Below are 25,480 nucleotides of genomic sequence, written 5' to 3' on the forward strand. Positions count from 1 at the left end.
TGGTGTTTATGTGTGTGCGCTCAAGCTCCAAGTGTGCGAGTATGTGGGTGTTCGACTGACTGATAAGCAGGAGAGGACTAATGCTCGTGCTTTTCTGAGGTAATTGAATTGGTCTGTGTGCGGGACCGAGTTTGGTGTCGTATCGGGGTGTTCGGCATGGGTGCATTTGCTAGGTGCCGAGCCTCTAGCGTGGCATGGATATTTAATGGGCTGTTTAATTATGAAGGGCCAGATCAGTCTCACTGTGAAGGGACGTGGGTTGCTACATGAGCCTTTCTCTCGTTCTGACCTTTTAAGAGTGCTGGAGTCAGGGAAACTCCTACTGGGCCTGATCCTTCTCCATCAGGTTGGCCATTATGTAAGTGTGCGCTCAATAGGCCCTCTGAGAGGCTGTTTAACTGAGCCGTTTGGTGATGGAAGTCTGCGCTCAACCTCTGGGTCGATCTTTACCCTGTCGCCAAGAGCGGGAGAGGAACTTTCTGTTTCTGAACGCTCACGCTGCTTGGTGGATGAGAAATAGTCCAAAATAAATATACTGGAAACTCTTTGAACACAGTTTTCTTTTCCCGTACTGTGCTGTTTTTGTGGGCTGGTATTTTAAAGATAGGACTGTATTCAGATTCTGAGTGTATATTTTAGGGTTATTCATGATTATTTATGTTTATTTTGGCAGTAAAACTGGCTCTGTATTCAGCTAAAATAATCTAATATAATATCACACCACTTTGTAATTGATTTAGTGGCTAATTCGTATTAATTTGCATCTCATTTGTATATTTTAGTATGATTTGCTCATCCAATAATGAGGGTAGGGGTGAGATTTGGGTGGCCTGCTTTCATATGGAGCAGCTTTTACTACACAGTATTTTTGTGATTTGTCAGCTGTTGCGTCGCTTCTCTGTGATCTATGGCTTTGTGTTGCTGCTACATCTGAAAACACACGAAAAAACCTCCTTTAATGTGTTTTGTTTAGTTGATGTGTTATGTTGAGATATAATCATAGACTGTAAAAAATATGGACGTAGTATCCGTGATGTCACCTATAGGTTTCTGATGAGTACAAATGAAGCTACAAGTGGGGGTGGACAACCATTGCCATTTTGTTCGAGCATCACCGCAATGTCCGGAGGTAACTAAAAAAGGGCAAGTAGGCGAAGCGCGAGTGGAGTTACAGATGCCTGCTGGCATTTTGCTCAGATGGGCTTTTCTTTTGGAGAAATGCTTAATTCTTCGTTACCTGCCATTCGTTTATGTTCTAACCACATGGGCTTGGTTGTACACTATATCAATAAAGTGTTTAGTCTTTTAAAAACTCTGTTGTAATACATTGTCACTAAACATTGTTCTTATGATGTTTTTCTACAGGAAAACACAAATTACTTCCAAAAACTTCAGATATAGTCTGTGCTAGTAAATGCAAGGCTATTTATGAAATCCAGGCATAACACTGTATGACAGCGTTTCAGATGACTGTTCTAGAGCCTACAGCAAATCAATCTGTCAGATTCTGGAGTCCATTCAAGTTCTAAAGAAAATTATAAATGATAAATTATCATAAATAAAACAAATACATTTATGGAGATGGTATACAAGAATTGCACTCACCTGGGAAATGGAGGCCACTTGAATGGTTTGTGAACGCAATTAAGTTCACACAGAATGTCATATTATCTGATAATTGTAAGAAATAATCCCAAAAGGCAACTGACTGTGTAAAGCCACATAAAGCTAAACAAAAATATGATGTATGTGAGGAGTTCAGCAGCTAATCAGCCGAAATCAGCTGAGGTGACGTGACTGCAACCAGCGAGACCTAGCAGTCATTCAAGTGGCCCCACCCTTAATTATGTAGACTTAACATAACTTAATACAAATGAAACGGGTGAGTTATTAAAAAAATTAACCCCCCTCACAGTTGTTATGAAGGGTAATATTAGCTATTTACACTAAAATAATTTTTTTTGTACCAGGCTGTAAACAACTTTATTTCTGCTATTAAGTTGGCCGTTTTAACATTGGGGTCAATAGAAATCTGCTCTATTATGGAGCCAGGCCTAGAGGAATTACGATGAATTGCAGTTTCAGTTACTTCCGTATTAGCTTCATGAGGGAGAGCGGGAGGTTGCCGCTTGGTTATGATGAGTTTGGATTAATAGCATTTAATGATTTTGGTTTCCTGGTTGTGTCTCTTCTTTGTGGCATATTTACAGTTTCCGCATGAGAGCTGGCCTTCCTTTCAGCCTTCATTGCAGATTTACAACTGATCACAGAGCTCTTTTTCCATGACCAGATGTGCATGCGAATTACAGCATTAGCTGAATCATGATCTCGATTTCATTTCAAGTAATTGTGCAGCCCTAGTTTAACTCTTATTGCCCACCACATGCACCTAGTTTAGATAGTCCAAATTATAATGTCACCCACTTGTGATTGAATTCAGTTTGAGTTGTGATTGAGTTCATGTCCACCAAACAAAAAAATCTCTTCATGTTCTCATTTACACTCAATATGGCCTATTAATTTTACTCTAACTTGGTCTTAATACTGAGGTACAGATATTTGCCACCATTTTCAAACAAAATGCATAACATCTCATCTACACTTAAAATTACAAGAACTTAAAAAGAAGAATTGACCTTATTCTTCAATGTGGAAGTGCCCTTGTTTTTGTGATTGTTTTAGAACTTCCGATTCAGTCGCCTATGGGAGAAATGACTAGGAATAATAAACCGCAGAAAACTAGTGTTTGCATGATTATGCAAACAAAGCAGAATCATATAATAAGAAAATGTTAGTTTGCATCAAGCGATCCAAAAATCTTGAGCCAAAAACATTCAAATAGCTGCGCCCGCTAGTACGCAAAGCATAGGGTAAATACTTCTTAAATATATATTTTTTAAATAGAATAGCTTTTTTGCACTTGCTAAATATTACATTTCTAAGAAAATGTAACTGTTATCGCTTAGTGAAAAGTTGGCTACTGCTTTCAGTTTTCTGTACATGGCATTTGATCTCCAATTGCTGGGGAAAGCTACAGAAAAAGAGCCCCCCCACTAATTTGCCCTTGTTAGTAGTCTGGCCCTTTTAGTTGATATTATGCTACTGTATTTTCTTATTTAAATCCTAATCTTTGTTCTAGGTGCCATTTTTTTTATTCTGTTATTTTTTACTTGCCATCACATCTTTTCAAGTCTAAATAGGCCAGACCACACTACATCAACAGATGTCAACTAATGGAAACAGCACTTTGTCTGGTTTTGTGGGCTACAGGGGTAGTTTTAGGATTCTATCCTGAAAGTGTGTAGCAGAAGATTCCTGTGATGACTTTTTGTAAGTCAGCATCAACATACTATATAGTAGGTCAAACCTGCCTAGTCAATACAAGTGATACTGATTCACACAAATGCTTCTGTAGACGTTTTAACTTATGCACTGCTGGTGTCACCAGCCCCTATTCATTTAGAATGAAGTAAGTGACTTCATAAATGGATAATTGAATTTATTGACTCATTCGATTTGTTGCTTGCACATTATTAAAACTATTTACAATTAATATCTCACAAGAAATAAGCGGCTATGAAAGTTGAGGCAGCAGATTAAAAAACACTCTAGAATGCCCTTGGTCAGATCAATGTGTTGCTTTCCTCAGCATCTGTTGCAGTCAACACTCATTTTCACTGATAAATCCTGTTTAATGGCAAATTACAATGAGGTACATACATAATTTAAACATTGTTTATAGAAAACTATTATGAATAAAGTCTTTATCTCGTGTACACCAGATGACTCTTCCCAAAATTTCTGTAAAACGGTTTCAATCTGCAGTTCAAACTACTAAACAAACAGCTTTGAGCTTTGCGAATTTTACATTTACACACTAAACTAAGAATAACTTTTTATGAGCTACAAACAAATCATGATGTTGTTTGCATGACCTTAAGCTTTAATTTATAATTATTGCGTAGATAAAGTTGCAGAAGTTCAATTCTGAGAATTGAGAAAAGAAGAATGAATGAAAACAAACAATTTTTGGGGGGTTGGTGGATTACATAGAAATAAATAGTGTTTTAAACTATAATTCAAAGTCTACCTTTACACTGCAGGGTGTAAAAAAAAGTAAACATTGTTGACCGCTCAGCTGCTGATCATAGTTGACACATCTCAATTTGATTCTGAGCACTAAAAAGAGTGGCACAAATAGGAGGTGTTTGCCAAAAGGCGAGATTATATTCGACCATCTGTTTTGTCTGCTTTTGGCTCATATTCAGAGGATCTGGTTTGTTTTAAAGCAGTTCCATGCACCTCTGTAGAGGAGAAGTTTAAAGATCAAATTCAGAAATAATATTTATTATTAAAGCCTTTGGACTGAAGATTGGACTGTGTTGGCAGATCTGTATCCTTATATATAGAAAGAAAATTGTTTGTTTCTTTCACTGATTGCACCCAAATGTATTTTATAGAGTGGGATTTGGTACAACCACTGTAATTGCCTTTACATATATGTATATTTTTGCATGTGAATTTTTAAATTAAAATCTATTAATTGTATTTACATGTAAAAATGTTTTAAAATGTAAAAAAAATGTAAAAATAAAAATTTGTTAATGTTTCTGAGTATTTTTAAATATCTAAAAATCTTTAAATCATGACACATTTACACAATAGACATTTTCAAATCTTAACAGACTTTTGTAATTTTGCACTTCGAGTAAATGTATCTAAATTTAAGAAAAAAATATATATTGTGGAAAACAAAAGAATAATCACCTTATTTTAATGTGATGAGAAGCTACAGTAAAACGTTCCATATTGTGGTGGGAGCAAAGTTTATTTACTCACTCATTCATCTATTTATTCATATGTATTGAAGTAATGTAGGCTGGAATTCAATAGTATTTTCAAACTTTAATATATCCCTGTAAATATACTACTGTTGGTGTCATCATACCAACCATTTTTGATGAATAAACAATTATTTTTATGCAGTTCTTTGCAAAAAACACCAAACAAATACCACAAAAACCTAATGTCTATGATTCATAATCGAATATGTTTGCTTTATCTGTGTACCTACATATCTGGTGTGGTCAGTTTGCTCGGTGGCTTACACTGTACACTGTTTTACTGGTAGCGCTCTGGTTTGAGTCTGGTCAAGCACTATTCCACAAAAGAGAGAAAAGCAATGTAAAATCAAGGTAAAACTATGTAGTTGCTTTTTTCAAACTGCGGTATACCTTGAAAACGGTGATCGTTCCATGCCTAAAAACACCCCTAAGTAACATATTGCAGGTTTGTAAAAATGTAGACAGCACCTAGTGCAGGGTTTCCTATCCCTGATCCTGGAGGCACTCCCTTATCTGACCCATTCATTTCAGATTTTGGAGTCTCTTCTAATGTTCTAATGTTCTCTCTAATGCTCACAATAAAAATGTGTACGTTTGGTGTGCCGGTTGGTTAACACTGCTCTAGTGGATTTGTTATCAGAAATGTGCAAAAAAAATTGTACCCGGAGCAACATTTTTAATGATTTGCAAAAATGAAGTAAATGAAGTTTTGAAATTGAAGTATTTCCAATGAGCCTAGGCTGAAATTTACAATTCAGGAACATCTTGATGTATTGTGTTCTCTTCAATGATTTATTTCATTTTCATGATTTTTCAAGGTCTTTAAAAAGTCTTAAATTTGTCTTCATAAAATCTGTAAAATCCTGCAATATGTGCTGGTTGGATTGTTCAGCTCATTTGGCCTTAACTCAGCTGATTTAAAATCCCAATAATAAAAAGAGCAAACTTAACTGAATCATATGGTTCAGTTTTCTTCCAGATCTCTGTTTTTGTTTCTTTATCTCTCTCTCTTTCTCTTTTCCCTCGCTGGAGTATTTGGAGTGTGTGGGTGACAGTGGCTGTTCAGCCTGTCTGAAGTTTGCTTGTTGTGTTTTGGCCGGAGATGCTAGACTTAAAGTGCAGATTCTTAAATAGATTACTGTGAACCTGAGAGACTTGCTGCATCATTTCCTGTAAGCAGAAGGCTAAAACCTGCTCTAAGCTTTCGGGATCAGTAATATTTCGACTGTAGAGAAGCACAGCTCAAACATACACAGCCCATGATATAAAGCGTTAACCTGCGGCAGGAATGAAGCTGCTCCTGCCATGACCTGGATATGTCACAGTGCAGAGGTGCCAGGGGCATTACTGGTGTGGACAGAGGGACACTGTACATACTGGCCAGCACAGCACATCATTTGCATACTAGTGGCTAGCTTTGACTCAGATTGGCTGCTGAAAGGTTGAAACATTCATAAGTTGAGTGTATACTGCATATAAGTACTTAGTTTTGATCAATATAAAATACATATAATGTTGATTATTATTTTTTTTTTAAGTATACAAGTATACATGTGCGTAGTACAAATTCTTTTGTTATTTAATGTCCAACAGCCTATCCAATATCCTAATTTCATGCTTAATATTTCATACAATCATTATGTTGCATTGAAAAATTCTAAAATGTTTTTTTTCAGCCTTCAATGTTTAAGGATTCTTCAATAAAATTATTCTAATATACTGATTTAGTGCTCAAGAAACACTTCATTATTGTGAAACACTTTATTATTGTCAGTGGGGAGGCCAAATATATTTGTTAAAACATTGATACATTTTTTTCACGATTCTTTGATGTAATTAAAAAGATATAATTATATTTATACATTTTAAAACTGTTTAAAAATAAGTCTTCATTTGATTTGTATAGATTTGTTCATTTTAAATGAAACTTTAATAATTTAGTTTGTTTTATTTGAAAATGGAATCGTTTTAGAAATCAGTTCAAATAATGATTTGTTTTGTCTTGCTTTTCATGTTTGCATGTAACACAGGAAACTGAACCTGCTGTAAATGATACGCCAGCATAAATTGTATGCTGGTATAACAGATTTGGCAGTCTAACTGGTTAACCAGCATTGCTGTAATATGCTTTTTTTTTTTTACTGCTGCAGAAATTACTGAAACTAAATATGAAAATAAAATGAAGTTACCAATATGGTAGCATAACCAAAGTCCGGTGTTTTTACAGTGAATTATTGCAGTACAAAGGAAGAAATCGTTTCAGTCCACTCAACTATAGGATCACATTAAATAATGGTAACACTTTATAATAACTACACACTACAAATCATCTTTTAAGCATCAGCTAAGAGTCAATTCATTATTTGATTATATGATACTCATGCTTTATTCTTGACTTACAAGCACATTTAAAATGTGCTTAATAATTGTTCTTTATACGGTTACTGATTAATTTTTCATGACTAAATTATCACATTATATTATGCTTTATTAACTCAACTTCATCCAGTGATTATTTATGCCTTATAAATCCCTGATAAATGACAATTAAAGGCTCAGTATCAAATGAACAAAACATCGTTGCAATCTTATTACTTTACACATTGCTGAATTACAGGAGTGTCAAAATATAACATAAAACTGGATAAAACAACAACAATTATTTAACGATATAATATGATACAACATTTCAATGTTATTTAGCGACATTTAAGCAGTACAGTTATTTTATTTTAGTTAAGATTGCAAAGATTTATTTTTCATTTGGCACAGTTTCATTTGTGTGTCTTCAAATAAATAGAAATCAATAGTCGTTTATTATTTTTTTCATATTTAGAATTTAACTGAGGGTTTAATTGTATTTATAAGGGATTTATAAAGTGTAGTAGTCCTCATTTTAGATTAGGTCACAAAACTGGATGAAGTTGACTTAATAAATCATTTATTACATACGAATTAAATATTAATATATGCCTTAATAATAAGATGTATAAATGTTCATTTGAATAGTTTATTAATCATTTACTTACTCATTCTGAATAATCTTTAAAAACTAGCAACTTCTCTCAAATAACTAGTTTATAAATGATGTAAAACTTAATTTAGTTATGAAAAAATAATAATTAAAGTATGAAAATACAGTCATTAAGCACATTATAAATGTGCTTAAGTCAAGAATAGAGCATTTGTATCTGTAAATGGCTTTCAAACATCTATTAATGTAGAGTTAATGTTTAACAGATAATGAATCAACTATTTGCTCATGCGTAATAAATTATTCACTTATTATAAAGTGTTATCTAAATAATAAACTAAATTAGTAATTTGCCAGTATAATATGTGTATGAATTTCTCAATTAAGCTGAGTACACAGGTTGTCCGCGTGGTCTTAAAAGTTGATAAATCAATGTAGAGAAATTTAAGGCCCTTAAAAGTATTAAAAAGTCTATTTTGCAAGGTATTAAATTTTATATCGTTTTTGATAATGCAATGTATGATTGTGTGCAAAAGTGTGCCTGAATTAAATCTGTGAATATCAGGATGCTGTGTAGTTTATGAAATCAATAAAATCCTGCTAGATTTGACATCATGCTGCTTTGTTTACTGTAGTAACCAAGGCAAAAACCATTATTTCTGCAGTTCTATATGCGCCAACCTTCTGAATTAGCTAGATTTAATCGATTTTTATTCTGCATATTAATAATATTTTAGTTTTGGATTAGTTTCTCACATTAATATTTAGTAAATATACTGTAATTTAAAATCTTGCCAGTGTTTCCAGTTGAAACCTGAAGTTGTGATAAGGTCTTAAAATGTACAGAAAGAGTCTTTTAAAAGGTATTGAATCTCACTCTCTGATTCCTGTATGTACTCTGGTACACTCAAAAAATGATGTTTGCTGTTTGTTCAAACTACTTATTCAAAATGAGCCGAAACAACACTATTTTTTTAGTTCTTTGGGGGACAACCTAATTGTTCAATCCACTTAAAACTAATAAGTTAACTTAATTCCTTCTTGTTGTCTCCACACAAATCGACTGTATGGAACCCAGCATTTTTTACAGTGTAGAATTAATCTGCTTTTATTGCGAACAGAATGTGGTTGTAGTAATCTGTGTGCAGTGCAACGAAAATAGAAACGACTGTAATGCGTGGCTTTTTAACCGCCCGTAACATACACTCCCCTTTTGTTTAGACCGCGGAGCGCACAATTTGGCAATCAATTCAAACACCAAGAATTATGTAATAATAACAGCAGCAATAAACAAGCACTCATGGTGCGAAAGTACCACTTTTTGTTAACCGCTTACAGCTCAGGCCTTGAATTGATCTCATGGCTGTGTGCGTATATGTGAGGATGTTCAGCGTTGACTCTTGACATGAAGCAGGATTTCTGTCACAGCAGATAAATGTCTGTCTGATTCCCACCGTTTATCTCATCTGTCTCTCTCTTCTTCCTTCTTTCAGTCTGCTGCTTTGTGGTGCACAAGCGTTGCCATGAATTCGTCACCTTCTCCTGCCCGGGAGCAGATAAGGGTCCCGCATCAGATGTGAGTACAGAAATCTCCTTTTTTCCCTTCCCTCCCTTCCTTCCTTCCTTTCTTCCTTCTTCCCTTGTTCTTCTCTCCATCTTTTCTTCATCAATCCCCCCCGTGAGAGAGCAGAGAAAGGAGGTGGGCATAAGTTGGCAAATTGAATCAGTGCCTGTGTCACAGAGGAAGTGTGTGCGACAGCTGCGGTGACGATAACCCTCTCCGTTTCAGATTTCCTCCTGGAGTTGTCTTCTTCGCTCACTTTGTCTCGAGCCCCTGAGTTATACAAGCATTTAAATCAACAAATTACCCGGTTTATGGTGACAGCTACAGGAAGCGCACGCACACAGGGGACCAGAGCTCTTTTTTTAGTGATTGTGGATGGGAGTGAGCGCACAATGCCAGCTCAATCACATCATTACAATTACTACACACGGGAACAGGAGGCAGAATGAATGGCACTGTGCAGTTTTGTGGGAAATGGCTTTGCTCTTTGAATTCATGCAATTATGGAAAATGCATCGCTGCTTCACTCACGGCTACAATTGTGTCTGTCTAAACTTTCATTTCTCATAAGGGTTCTTATAAAAAATCTAACTGTGATCTGAAATCTCACTGCGGAACATTAGCAAGTGATTGTTTTTATGGCTGTGTAATGAATAAGGAAGTATATTTTTCATTATTTTATTGTAAAAAGGGAGGACAAAGAGACAATCTGCTGTGAGATGATTTACAACCTTACTGAATTTCATTCTAAGTAATTGACAGTCTGCAAAAATAATTTGCTTCATAAATAAGTGTACATATACAACATATACAGGATGTTTTTCTTTATGCTCTAAGTGATTTTATTATTTGGAAATATGTTTATTTTGTGTTACAGTATATGTGATGTGATAGTAAATGTCAGGTTTTTTTTATATGTAATACTGTATGTACACTCATCGATCACTTTATTAGGTACAAATATTTTAAGTGAAATGTTTGAAAAGGTGTCTTCAGGAGCAGTTTTAGAATATTTATCTTTAATCAAACTAAACGTTTGTATATGACTGTTTTCAGTGTTGTTGGTACTTGTATGGTTTTTTTTTTTTTTTACAATGTATGTTTAAGAAACTGATATGATTGTACTGTATGATTATATATTGTATATTTAGTATATGTTTTTGCCATGAATATAGCCAATGCTGCTGATATGGCATTAAAACCTAAATAAATAAATAAATAAACTTTATTAGGTACACCTTACCAGTACCTGGTTGGACACCCTTTTGCCTTCAGAACTGCCTTAATCCTTCGTGGCATAGATTCAACAATGTACTGGAAAATTCCTCAGACATTTTGGCCCATGTTGACATGATAGCATCACACAGTTGCTGCAGATTTGTGGCCTGCACATCCATGATGCAAATCTCCTGTTCCATCGCATCCCGTAGGTGCACTATTGGATTGAGATATGTTGACTGTGGAGGCCGTTTGAGTACAGCGAACTCATTGTCATGTTTAAGAAACCAGTCTGAGATGATTCACACTTTTTATGACTTGGAGCATTATCCTGCTGGAAGTAGCCATCCGAAGATGGGTACACTGTGGTCATAAAGCGATGGACATAGTCAGCAACAATACTCAGGTAGGCTGTGGCGTTGACATGATGCTCAATTGGTACTAATGGGCCCAAAGTTTGCCAAGAAAAATTCCCCTACACCATTACATTACTACCAACAGCCAGAACTGTTGATACAAGGCAGGATGGATCCATGTTTTCATGTTGTTGACACCAAATTCTGACCCTACCATCCGAATGTCGCAGCAGAAATCGAGACTCATCAGACCAGGCAACATTTTCCCAATCTTTTATTGTCCAGTTTTGGTGAGCCTGTGCAAATTGTAGCCTCAGTTTCCTGTTCTTAGCTGACAGGAGTGGCACCCGGTGTGGTCTTCTGCTGCTGTAGCCCATCCACCTCAAGGTTGGACGTGTTTTGTGTTTAGAGATCCTCTTCTGCATACCTCTGTTGTAACGAGTGGTTATTTGAGTTGCTGTTACCTTTCTGTTAACTCGAACCAGTCTGGCCATTCTCCTCTGACCTCTGGCATCACCAAGGCATTTGTGCCCACAGAACTGCCGATCACTGGATGTTTTCCCTTTTTCTGACCATTCTCTGTAAACCCTAGAGATGGTTGTACGTGAAAATCCTAGTAGATCAGCAGTTTCTGAAATACTCAGACCAGCCCATCTGGTACCAACAACCATGCCACGTTCAAAGTCACTTAAATCACCTTTCTTCCCATTCTGATGTTCAGTTTGAACTGCAGCAGATCGTCTTGACCATGTCTACATGCCTAAATGCATCGAGTTGCTGCGATGAGATTGGCTGATTAGAAATTTGCGTTAGCAAGCAGTTGGACAGGTGTACCTAATAAAGTGACCGGAGAGTGTATGTGTACAGTAAGTAACATTAGCATTTATTAATTGGAAGAAAGAAGAGGTTTGCTATTAGCCAGTGTTTTGACGTTTCTTGAAATTATATTTAATTTGAAGCTTAGAAATGTGTTAAGTTTGATGTTTGATTTTGTTGCAACCTGACAAATCCAATGTCAAACCAACATCACAATGGGTGTACTGTGCATACAAACCATACTTGGGGTGTAATAAAAATATGATATCAATAATAGATACATTGATCAGTTGACTACAAATATGATGTATTAATGCTATACACATAAAATATTGATACAAAATGAAGAGAAAATATATAAAAAATAGAGAGATAAAGAAACAAAAGCAGAGATCTGGAAGACAACTGAATCATATGATTCAGTTAAGTTTGCTCTTTTTATTATTAGAATTTTAAATCAGCTGAGATTTAAGGCCAACTGAGATAAACATTCAACCAGCACGTATTAAGATTTTACAGATTTTTGAGCTAAATTTAAGACTACTTAACGACCTTGGAAAAATCATGAAAGTATAACTTAAAAGAGCACAATAGATCAATAAGTTCCTGAAATGTAAATCTCAGCCCTGGCTCATTAAAAATATGTGCCTCACGCTTCATTTTTGCAAATTCCTTTGCAAGACGGTGAGATGATGTTCACTGATATTCAGCAAATTTTATATATATTGTTATGGTTGGTAACATCTTGTAATCCTTGACAATAAGTAATTAATTATTCGGTAAAACTTTATTTTGATGGTCTATTGGAGTATTAGTAGACTGTCTGCTTGATATCTGCTGATACTGCTCCTTCAACAGACATTTAACTGACTATAAGAAACTTTGCATGTACATGTCAACTTACACTAACCCTTACCCAACCTAACACTCTACTTATAATCGAATGAGAATTACTTGGCAAGTAGATGCAATGTAACTTAAATTCAACAAATGTACCATCAAAATAAAGTGTGACCAATTATTCAAATAATTATAACTATTATATTATAACTAATATAAAAAATATAACTTTTTAATACTGAAAAACATATTGACATTGGTGACTTTGCTGCTTTTTCAGTTCTAAGAACAGTCAGGTATGATTCCAGCTGTATGTTCATGTAAGTCTGGTTCGGCATGGCATGATTACAAATCATTCTCATTCTTCTCACAACTTCTCAGTCGTTGCTAAATGGAAGACACTTCAGTTTCCCAGTGCAGGGTTGTGGCTGGAAGTGCATCCGCTGCATAAAAACATATGCTGGAATAGTTGATGGTTCAATCCGCTGTGGCGACTCCTGATAAATAAGGGACTAAGCCGAAGGAGAATGAATGAATGAATGAATGCAGCTCAAGCTGGAAGTCAATGAGAATTATTTATATTATTTATTAAATTAGCCATTACATTGTGTTTTATTAACATCTACCTCTACCCAAACTCTAAACCGAAAACCTCACTCTAATGTAAAAATAGTAATTGTTGTTGTACTGTCTTGAAAATTACGATATGTCATTGTACACATGCCCAAATATTTGCATCTCTATCCCTAATAGGCATTACCCAATTTTCTAGACAATGTGATCATCAATGTAACATCACCACAGTGTTGCCTGGCTGCCATGTTTCTGCAAAGCATGCTACTTATTTTTTCCTCTGTCATTCAAAAAAGTAAATCAGAAAAAAAGGTGTACCAAAACAGAAATATCTGATCCTTCATATTGCTTACATCACACTAGCATAACCAAGGCAACAACTGACGCATTTGAATTACACCCCATAGAGTTCCTTTATCAGCGCCACCATGAAAAATGACACTATATCTGTGCCGACTGGCCTGAAATGGAAGGGTTAAGCAAACAGAATCATTCGGCCCGATATTGGAAAAGCGACTGAAATGTAACTGCAGTTATATAATCATCCACAAAAATATCACCTCACAGGCCTTCATTTATGAGCTTGAACGCATTGCCTTGAGCTTTGAGGCTGACTGTATTCATTCATTAACTCAGAAGTGCCCTGTGGAGTCTTGCACTTTAAACATGATAGTCCCAGTGCAGTCTGACAGTGCTTTCGACACCCTTCCCTCAGTGTGACGCACCTTCACCTCTCTATGGAGCGCCCTTGAAGTCCCGGGTCGGCTTCCTTGCCTAGAAATTTAACATATTTACACAGGCGATGTGACACGGCTGGCAGACGCTCCACAAAGGGATTTAGAGCGATCTGAAATGAAGGACGGTGGTGGGATGTCGCTAATACATTTCCACACCTCAATCCAGATTAGCACTCTGGCACGGTCCCACCACTTCACTAAGAAGCCTCACCATTCATCTCATTCATACGTGGCCTTTTATCCTCCTCCACAGTCACGGCGGAGAGGTCCGCGTTTAATTCAGCTTCCATGTTTGTCCTCCACCAGTCTAGAAGTGCCGCCAAAACCCGCATCTCCTCCGGACGTCAGTGTGCCAGTAAACTAGGTGTGATGTCTATTTGATGAAGCCTTGGCCTCGCGACATTGTCTTTAGTTTTTTCTTGTGTAAATTTGCTAGCTAGTCTCAGAAGAGACACCAAAGGGGATTATAGGTATAAATATAGTCAATGTCAAAGACAACCAAGCAAGGCAGACTCAAAGATGTTTTCGAAGGGGCTCGTTTTAGGCTTCAATTATAGAAGTGGGCTAATTAGACGTTCACCCAGGGATTTCTGTACCGATAGTCTCATTAAACTCTCATTCACGTTATAAGAGCTCCGTATCGCATTGAAACTCAGCTCTGATTGCAGTTGTGCAGTAAAAACCAGACTGTCTGCTTTTACTGCAGAGACTTTAGTTGAATTCATGGATGTGTGAGCATCAGCTTGTTATTACTTGCTTATTATTTCTTTGTGTTTCATATTAAAGAGTTTGTAAGACATAACAATCACTGTTGGCTTTTATCATTAAGGGTTTTTAGAAAACAGAAATGTCTTTAGCACATTTTATCAAGGGTGTTTAACACCCACTGGTTTCTTGGGAAACTTAAAATATCTTTTTTTTTTTTTTATTGCACCCCCTCACTTTCCCATTGGAGCGCTTCACTTTCTTAATAAGTCAAATGAGTGATGTTTCAGCATTGCATTAATCAGTTTCTGTTGTGCATTAGCCATTATCAGAGAGAGAGAGAGAGAGAGAGTTTCCCAGTTTATCCTCTCAGCCCTGGTGATCGTCACCTCTTGAAAATGCTACAGACAGACACACAGCTCCACTGGGATAATTGGACACAATAGACAAGCCAATTGTTCCAATGCTGTCGTTCGCTGGAAAAGCAGAGCTTGTTAGCTGCATTGCTACCTGTCTGGCATGAGCAACAGAGAAAGTTTACACTGTTTTTTTTTTGCTGCTTGTGGAAAGCAGAAACCTTTTGTGTTCAAAACCAATGCATAAAATCTGTGTTTAAAAAAAACATTAAACATTGTGTTGTCAAATACGATATTAAGGCTTCATATATGTTCAGACACTAGGATGTTTCATTACCACAGTCAAGCTCAAATGTATTTACAAGGTTTCAAATGATATATTTGTTTTGTCTGTTATTATAATGGTCATATTTCAGGTAGTAAGTACACAAGTATGTACAACATCAATGTATTAAGTTATTATCAAGTTTATTGAAGTTATATGGACTCAGTTTTTCTCTCTCGTTTGACCAAATTCACGGTTCTATGCGCAGGAGACAACATTGCTGACAAATGCTAGAGGTAGTGCTGCACTTGTAAGATTAAAATAACAATAGCTTTTTTTTTGGTAAATTTCAAAGAACCAGCTCTATATTTAGCCTTGTAGTACAGTTGCGTTTTTAAAGTGTATAGATTGGGGGAAAAGATGGCACAGTGGCGCAGTGGGTAGTGATGTCGCCTCACAGCAAGAAGGTCACTGGTTCGAACCTCAGCTGGGTCAGTTGGCATTTCTGTGTGGAGTTTGCATGTTCTCCCTGTGTTCGGGTGCTCCGGTTTCTCCCACAGTCCAATGACATGCAGTATAGGTGAATTGGGTAAGCTAAATTGTCCGGATTGTACGTATGTGTGTGAATGATTGTGTATGAGTGTTTCCCAGTGATGGGAGGACATCTGCTGTGTAAAACATATGCTGCATATGTTGGGGGTTCATTCCACTGTGGGGACCCCTGATGAATAAAGAGACTAAGCTAAAATGAAAATGAGTGAATGAATATTGGGGAAGTATGAGTGTGTGTGAGTGAATAAGAGTGTATAGGGGGCTTCATGAGTTTGTAGTCTACTCTCAATGACTGAAAGGATATCCACTGCATAAAACGTATGCAGGAGTAATTGGTAGTTCATTCGACTGTGGCAACCCCTAGTAAATTAAGGACTAAGCCGAAGGAAAGTTAGTGAGTGAGTTTTGGGTGTTTTCAGTTTTTGAGTATTGGGGGGGCAAACATCGTGGCTCAAAGACATGTGGTACATGTGAACTGGCTATAATAAATGATAGTGTGTGTGTGAGAATATGTGCCAGAGTAATTGGAAGTTCATTCTGATGGGGGGACCCCTGATAAAGCAGGAAATAAACAAAAGTAGAGTGAATGAGTGTATATAAAGTAGTGGAAAACAATATTTCATTTGTTTGCATGGGCTTGTTTTATTCATGCAGCAGGTTCAGAGAAGCATCCATTCATAAAATGAGCAAACTGGGGGAATATATTGATGGAGATTTCCAAGGAGATACAGTATGAATAAATACCTGTCAACAGCAGTCGCCGTATTAATATTCTATTGGTTTTACACTCTTAAGATGTTAATATGCAAATCAATGTGTAACGTACAAGCCAAACACATTGCATAATAAAACTTCACTATTTTTAGCACCGTGTATAATTCTTAGATTTTGTAAATGGTTTGTTTACACACACTGTAGTTTGACTATATATAATGCACCCATTCAAACACTAATAAATGTATGATTATGAAAGTCCGATAACTGCTTGGCAAAAGCTGGTCCTGATTAAATGTTTTTGAGAAACACAAAAAAGACCCCCTTAGGCTTCCTTTTCATCTTCTGCCATTCACAAAGCTTAACCCTTTCTAGAAATTTCCACGCCATCTCCCACTCCCCACTGTCATTATGTGAAATCCCGCTGGGATGGTCATGGATGCGCCCACACGCTCTGCCAGAAGTGGGTGATGTCTATAAATACCCCTCTCACACTGGTTGCATGCTCCCATGGGGCACTGATTTAATAAGGCCAGGCAGGCATTTGCATAAACACGTTTCCTGCGCCAGTCACACTTTTCTCCTATTGGGTGATTTACCTTTCATGCTTGCGGGCATGAAAGTATACAGAGGGAAGAAATGTATTGATATGTAATCTGTTTGTGTGGATGTGCTGTTCTCTGTGTGAATACGCTCCAGCTCCAGCCATTGTGCGGTTATTTAAAGAGCATTTTCAAGGAGAAACCAAACGTCACTCTGTTGCTGAGCAGTGTGGCTGTTTGCTTGTCACAAAGCATTAAGAAGGAAACATGGCTGGACTGATCAGAATCAAGAGAGTCTGTGTGTGAGCACAATAGAGTTTGACCACTCTACTGTCCATTCGCTGTGAATCGTATGATTTACAGTCCATATGCTGTAGCGTGAAAAAACTGGAGAACAGTCGGATGTGAACGTTTTAAATTCACATGCTCATGAAATTATATTCAGCTTAAGTTATGGTGAACTGTTCAACAGTTTCTACAGTATAATTTTATGTGGCCCTAGAATACAAAACCAGTTTTATGTCTTATACAATAGCCAAAAACACATTATATATTATGGATCAAAAATGTTTGTGCAAAAAACCATCAGAAAATTAAGTAAAGCTCAAGTTCCATGAATATATCTAGTAAGTTTCCTACTGTAAATATATCAATGCTTAGTTTGTTATTAGTAATATGCATTGCTACTTAATTGGAGCTACTTTTAAAGTAGGGCTGCACAATTAATTGAAAAAAGATTGTGATCTCGATTCGACCCGCACAAGTCTTCACATTGTTTTATATACGTTGCTCAGCAACATGGACACCTCCAAATGGCGTTAAAAGTGTCACATACTGTATTTAAAAACGTATAATTCACCCCAAAATGTCATTTCTTTCTTAATGTAATGACGTATTCGCGACCACAAAATTACTCATCAGCTGACGCACTATTTGTTTACTACTGAATACTGAGAGGACATGCGCATGCCCACCTGCATAGGCAGTGAATAACGGGTAATAAAGTTGTAAATAAAGTTCAGATTGTTGCACAGAGCGATCGTTTGAGAGCTGTACAGGAGCTATGATTAGCATGTATGTATGTATTAGTATGTAATGTATGTATTAGCATGTATGCAGTTGCAAAAAAAACATGAGCACACAGCCATGACATGAGCGCACTGGGCAGTGAAAGTAAAACTGAAAGCGTGCGCATCATTTAAATTATCATTTTAAAGTTATTATCATTGCGACAAGAATTTGATGGTTTTTTTTTTCTTTTTCACAAAGTGTTGTGCATGAGAATAAATGTTTAACAGTGTCACTATAACTACTCTGGCCTATATAATGTATGTTGAATATAATGCAAGAGGGAATCTGATAATGATCTATCAGTGAAAAAATGGTCTAATAATGTTGTCAATGACAAATGACAAGCACATATCTCAAACATAATAATTTAACTTCAGAATTATGAATAGTCTAGAATGTATCTGTAAAGTTTCAGCCCAAGACACCCATCAGATTTATTATTACACCTTTTAGAGTATCATAATTTTCTGCTCTGAACACAATGTAGCTGTTTTTGTGCCAGTGCCTTTAATGCTAATCCTCCCCGCCTGCCGTTCCCACGTGCCTGTCAGAGTGTGCCACAATCTCTTGCTGCATCAGATAAACAGCACAGTGTCCGACAGGAAGAAAGCAGATCTCGCGTAACGTTTGTGGGAAATACTACAGTAAGAACTTTCCCAATGATTATTTAATGTATTTGTTGTGGAGTTAATTCAAGCCTTTCTGCGACGATGAATCACACACAATGTTGTTACAAAGTTCATGCACACACAGCACGCACATTTAACTTTGCACTGTCTTTGCGCAACAAATGTGACAGGATACATGTTAAAATCCACTGCTGTATGGATATCCGTTATGTTAATGTACAAAATAAACCTGATTTAACGCCCACAAACCAGGATTGAAGTGTCTTCTTTTATAATTGCACTGACATGCGGCTGTGGTGATAAAGACGGTAAAATCACTGTATTTCATTACAAACATGTACTGTTTTAAAAACGTTTAAAACTTTTAAACTCATTCTTGATCACATTTGATGATGATTGATGATCACAGAGAGCTGAACAGATCTTTTAATATCAGTTACTTTGCGCACGTCCTGTCTTGTAGATATGATTATACACGTTAAAATGGAGTAGTGTTAATATGCAGCTGTCAATCAAATCGGTGGGCGGGGAAACCACACCAGGGTCGGCCTCAAAATGGGAGGGATTTGGATCCTATTTTAACGTCAGGAAATAAAAAAAAAGACTTATTGTCTTATATCACCCCAATATGACTGTGGACACACTATACCTACACACAGTTCTCTCTAAACAGCTCCCAAAAGATGATTTTCATCATAGGTGCCCTTTAAGATAATAGTTTACTGTTTTATACCCCCCCCCCCCCCTATTGTTTTTTTCGGTCTATACATGTTTTGTAATGTATTTACTTTCTTCTCCCAATCTTTAAGGTTCAAATATATGTAACGCAAGTATGCATTGAGCATATGGTAGCATATATTAAACCCACCAGCACATTCTTAGGTCAAAAACAGTTTCTGACTGCAAACCACAAAGTGTGCTTTGCATAACTCTGCAGCACTGTAATAAAGACTACCCACAAACCCCCTGTCTGGAATGATCTGCAGCTGCTACTAAAACATACCTCATAAATAGTGCATCGTTGGAGAAAAGAGGAAATGGAAGTGTGAGAGTATGCGTCTTTGCAGAGAATTATCGGTCTTTCTCAAGTAGATGTTTTTTTTCCTCCAGTCAGACGCGACAGTCATGGTGAACTCTTGCTGTGGCAGGTACCAGCCTGTTGCTGGGCGATGGGCTTTGGTCATCACCATGGGAACCCTGTGAAGGCCACTGGGTGGGGAGGGTCTACTGCGTCTGCTCTCCCTTCCTGTCGCTCCATTTCAACTCTTTTGTATGAAGCTGCCTGCACCTTCTTATTCAGTGCTGATTGTTGGATGACTCAGTGCGCTGCGTGCTGTGTGATAGAAGCATGGAAGTGGGAGGATTGTGCATGCGCTATATCTGAAAAGAATCTTTGTTGCTATGTCATAGCAAAAAAAAAAAAAAAAAAAACAGCAGCCTTTTCCTCTATGGCAGACATAATGGCATTTGTACGCAGTGTGTGCTAGCTTAGGTGAGATAATTATGAAGTATTAAGGTCCTTTCGCATGACTCGCATCAGCGTTGTTTAGTGCATTAGACTCTGAGGAGAGAAGCATCAACTGCTGCAGCTCAAGTTTTTCAACAATTATGAATATTAAAAGGAAATTATGTAATAACACTACTGCCGTCACTTAGTGGAATTACAATAATAAAGCATATTTTATAAAACCACTGTGTAAAAAAACACTTGGTTGCTTCTGCTCACTAAGCCTGCTTTTATTTATTATTATTAAGTTGATAAAAAGAAGACTATAATTTTTTTCAGATTTCTTTGATAAATAGGAAGTTCAGAAGAACAGAATTGATCTGAAATAGAAATATTATGTGACATAAGTAAGCAAGTAATGTGTATTTATATAGCGCATTGATTGTGTATGGCCACACATCCAAAGCGCTTCACATTCATGAGGGGGGTTTGTCTCTCCACACTACCACCAGTGTGCAGCATCCACTTGGATGATGTGATGGCAGCCACAGGACAATGGCGCCAGTGACAGTGACAGACGGAGACAGTGATAGAGCCAATTTAGTGTATTGGGATGATTGGGAGGCCATGATTGTAAGGGCCGATGGAGGGAATTTGGCCAGGACAACAGGGTTACACCCCTACTCTTTACGAGAAGTGCCATGGGATTTTTAATGACCACAGAGAGTCAGGACCTCATGTCTCACTGACAGTATAGCGTCCCCTTCACTATACTGGGGCGTTACGACCTACACAGACCACTTCCAACAACAATCTAGTTTTCCCATGTGGTCTCCCATCCAGGTACTGACCAGGCTCAGCTCTGCTTAGCTTCAGTAAGTAATTGGTCTTGGGCTGCAGGGTGATATGGCTGTGGCAGACATTATTATTTTCTTTATAATTACTTTTGGTCAATTTGGCATCCTTAAAAGTATTCATTTTATTATGCACCGTTTAGGGAAAGTGCACAATATAGAAGTAGATAAATAAAATATGAAATGACAAATGTATTCGGTTTTAAGTTTGAGAGTTTATTTATTTTAAATACCAGCCACTGCACTTCTAAAGAAGTGGTAAAGACTTTTAATTTAGTCAACACATATTAAACCACTTTAACATTATTAATAGGCTGTGCCTGATGTTGTTGGTTTCTGAGTTTAATTTTCGAACCTGTGAACTATCTTCTGCTGCTTTCAGTAGCATGGCAATAAATATCACGTACAATGGTGTTTAGACTTAGATTGGAAGCATTTAACACTGGATAAAGCACATAATCGCTACCTGAGGTGATCTTTGTCATAGTAGTACAAGCTGTTGTTCTGCTGCAACCTCACAGAAATAGAAAGCATTTTTATAATAGAAGTTTTGTGCATCACTTTTGCAGGTGGATGGAATAAAAACTCCATTTTAATATGGAAAAGAAACCTTTCATTGTGTGTCGTGGCATCGTCTCAAGTATTATTAGGACACGGTGTTAGGCCTTGTCCACATATACACAGGTATTTTTATAAACAGAGTTTTCCTGTTTGTTTACAAAAATGTGATGCATAAGGGCACACTAATCTAACAGGTGGCAATACAATTCTTTTTGCTGGATTCATGCCGAACATGGAAAAAAGCAACTGTGTGAGTACATTGCATAGAAGTCAATGCAAATGTAAAAACAGAGGTGGATTAATGACCTGCAGTGCAAATAACATGGAATACCTGACACGTTTGCTGCAATGTGTGGAATTTGCCTCAATTGCATCCGCTGCATTTGGTGTGAGTTGGACTTGTTGGTAAATAGGGCAAAACAACTTGTACGCTGATGTTGTGAGGCAAAAACTTAAGTTGTAGTGGCCACTTGACCACACTGTACCTAGTGTTTTGGAAAATCTTCACCCTTGTATTTCCAGAAAGTTTTTGGTTTGAGTCACCTGTTACTGTGTGGCCAAATGGCCAAACCACATAGAAAAAAAATGTTTTTAAAATACCCGTGTTTATATGGACAGGACCTTAAACCTTTAACCTACCTATTCAAAAGAACGACCTAACAAAAAACACACATAAACTGTCTACAGACTCCTTTATTATCCCAACATAGTTTGTACAATGTTTACAAAATATTTACAAAGACAAGCTCCCATGTTTAAGGGACTTTCCAAGAATCAGAGTGAAACAGGCAAAAGTGTCAAATATACCGTAAATCAAAAGTGACAAACACAAAGCAAACAAAACAAAAACAAAGCAAACAGTACTCACAAAATCTCATCAAATAAATGCTGGCTCGGGTGAGCAGAACAGGCCTCTTTAAGAAAATCAAAACATTAAAAATCTTACTGTTCTAATACTAGTATATTTAATGTAATGTAATGTACATTTGTACAGCACATTTATACACTACCTGACAAAAGTCTTGTCGTTGATCCAAGTTGTAAGGGTGACAAATAGCAACTTTAGTTGATCATTTACCAAAGTGGCAGAAGGTCGATTTTTCAGATGAATCATCTGTTGAACTGCATTCCAATCATCACAAATACTGCAGAAGACCTATTGGAACCCGCATGGACCCAAGATTCTCATAGAAATCAGTCAAGTTCGGTGAAGGAAAAATCATGGTTTGGGGTTACATTCAGTATGGGGGTGTGCGAGTGATCTGCAGAGTGGTTGGCAACATCAACAGCCTGAGGTATCAAGACATTTGTGCTACCCATGGCATTACAAACCACAGGAGAGGGCAAATTCTTTAGCAGGATAGCCCTCCTTCTCATACTTCAGCCTCCACATCAAAGTTCCTGAAAGCAAAGAAGGTCAAGGTGCTCCACAATTGGCCAGCACAGTCACCAGACATTATTGAGCATGTTGGGGGTAAGATGGTGGAGGCATTGAAAAGAACACTTTCTTTGCCATATATTCTATACTGTACATTAGTGACAAGTGACAAGACTTTTTTTCTAATCAAAGTCAGACCTTACTGTACTAATTAAATAATAATTAAAATACTGATACCAAATGATCAACTAGAAGTCAAGTTATTATTTGTTGTTCCTAAAACTTGGATATGTGACAAGACTTTTGTCAGGTAGTGTAGTGTATGGCCTTACACCTAAATTGCTTTACAATCATATGAGGGAGGTCTCTCCTCACCACCATCATTGTGCTACAGTACATTCACCTGGATGATTCGACGGCAGCCACAGGATAACAGTGCCAGTGCGCTCATCACACACCAGATGCAGGTGGAGAGAAGAGGCTGTGATACAGCCAATACAGGGAATGGGGATGATGAGGGATGCTGAGGGAGGGAATTAGACCAGTTACACGCCTCATGACCACAGAAATTTTGGTCCTTGGTATAACGCCTTATTCAAAAGACAGTGCTCACCAACAGTATAGACTCCCATCACAATTCTCCAATAGTATCTGGATGCAGACTTGTAATTTCAAGCTGAGACTGCATATCTCAAGCATGCAGTGTCAGACACAAAACAGTCAATGTTGCTACTGACGTCACAGTGAGGGGTAGGGTTAGGGGTGGGGTTAGGTGTGCACACTAAACATTGCATGCAGCTTACCTTGCAACTGCACAAAGTCTGCATCCAGAATCCTCTCTAATACTGGGGATTTTGAACTCATACAGAATTTGAACTCGCACACACCAATCAAAGTACTTTAATTGAATGTATGTATGTATGCATGCATGTATGTATGCATGTATGTATGTATGCATGTATGTATGCTTTACAATTATTCATATTCTTGCACTTTTTTACTATGTTGTACACTAAATGTACTATGTTTACTACTTTAAATGTGTCAAAAAAACTTCAGAATTCAGAATTGGAAGTTCAGGAACTCAGCTAAAACTTAAACATATCCCTGTTTTACACCATTGTCTTTAGTTGTCTGTTCATATTAGCATATTTCTTTTAAAATACAACATTGGCTAGACACTCTCTGGCTCAGCCTGCTTGCTGCGCTAGTACACTCTCGCTATTGGTTGAACTGGAATGTGATTTTATCAGAAGACAGATTTTTATCAAACTACTTTGGTATCCGGAAGGTTTACTTTTGACTCTTTTGTGGTCAATAATTGCATGCTTACAGTAGTCAATGAATTTGACCAGGTTGGAGACTTTTATGAGTATTTGTGCTGCATAGAAAAAGTGACAGAAACTAACAGCGTGTTAAAGTACTGCTGAATGTAAGGCCCTTTAGTGAAGGAGTTTATAGAGAGGCGTTTGCAGAAGATCAGATTATAAGCGAGTAGACTGAGCTGTCAAATATAATGCTAATATGGAAGGTGAAACTGCAGCTTTCCTGTGCAGCACATGTCGTTTCCTGTGAGAGCTTTGTGGTTTATTTGTATGTTTCCCCAAACTTCTGCATCTGTCAGACCAAACTGTGAGCTTCTTGCATGACAAGTTTCAGCCAATCCAAACACACCACTCCCTCTCTAAAGAAGCTTCTCTTCATATTGCGGATGTTGTTGTGCAATTTAAAAATAAACGTAAATCCTTATTTGTTGAGAACTAATCTGAATATTTGGGGGGATTTTCCCATGGGGTTATGGTTTTCACTCCTTTTACATATTTTGTAAGACATGGTGGTAGAACAGTACAATCAATTACTGTATAAATATGGCCAGTATTGAATCTGATCAACAAACATTGACAAGCAAAATATCTTACTTTGATGCGTTTTATAATATAAGCATCTTTATTCTAGAGCTTAATAACACATGGCGTTTCAGAAGACAGTCTGATATGCTGAATTGCTGCTCAAGAAGCCTTCTTTATAAATGTGGAGGTCAGTGTGGTCAGATTGATCTACTGTGATGTCCACAAAGGAACACTGCTATTGTGATTAGTGGGTTTTGATCAGATTCAAACAGTTGGCTTTCCTTTGACGTCTATGAATAGACTGGAGTTTCTGTGCTCTCGTTTTTTAATTGTAATAAGGGTTCACTGATGAACAAAGCACCTAAAATGAGTGCATCTGCTTTTGAAGAGGGCGGGATGTGATCACAGAACCCCACACCTGCACACTGTGTGTGTGTGTGTGTGTGTGTGTGTGTGTGTGTGTGTGTGTGTGTGTGTGTGTGTGTGAGCCCATGTGTGGGTAAGATTTTGACTACATTATTGGATCCAATGTCACAGTACACACCCACACTAGGAAATTTACACTATGGGGTAAATATTATTTAATATAAATGTAAAGTGTAGAACATTTTCTGTAAGGGGTTTTGATCAGCCA

At 37.1% G+C, this 25,480-nt stretch overlaps 1 protein-coding gene across 2 annotated transcripts in view; it reads left to right on the top strand.

The window, feature by feature from the left end:
* Positions 1–25,480, top strand: part of prkcbb (protein kinase C, beta b) — a 259,088-nt gene that overhangs the window by 54,381 nt on the left and 179,227 nt on the right. For both annotated transcript variants that reach the window (XM_056453821.1, XM_056453820.1), the window contains exon 3: positions 9,312–9,394. In XM_056453821.1, coding sequence (XP_056309796.1) covers positions 9,312–9,394 — 83 coding nt within the window. The remainder of the gene's footprint in view (positions 1–9,311; positions 9,395–25,480) is intronic.

This window comes from Danio aesculapii, chromosome 3 (genome assembly GCF_903798145.1).
Source record: "Danio aesculapii chromosome 3, fDanAes4.1, whole genome shotgun sequence".
NCBI lineage: Eukaryota > Metazoa > Chordata > Actinopteri > Cypriniformes > Danionidae > Danio > Danio aesculapii.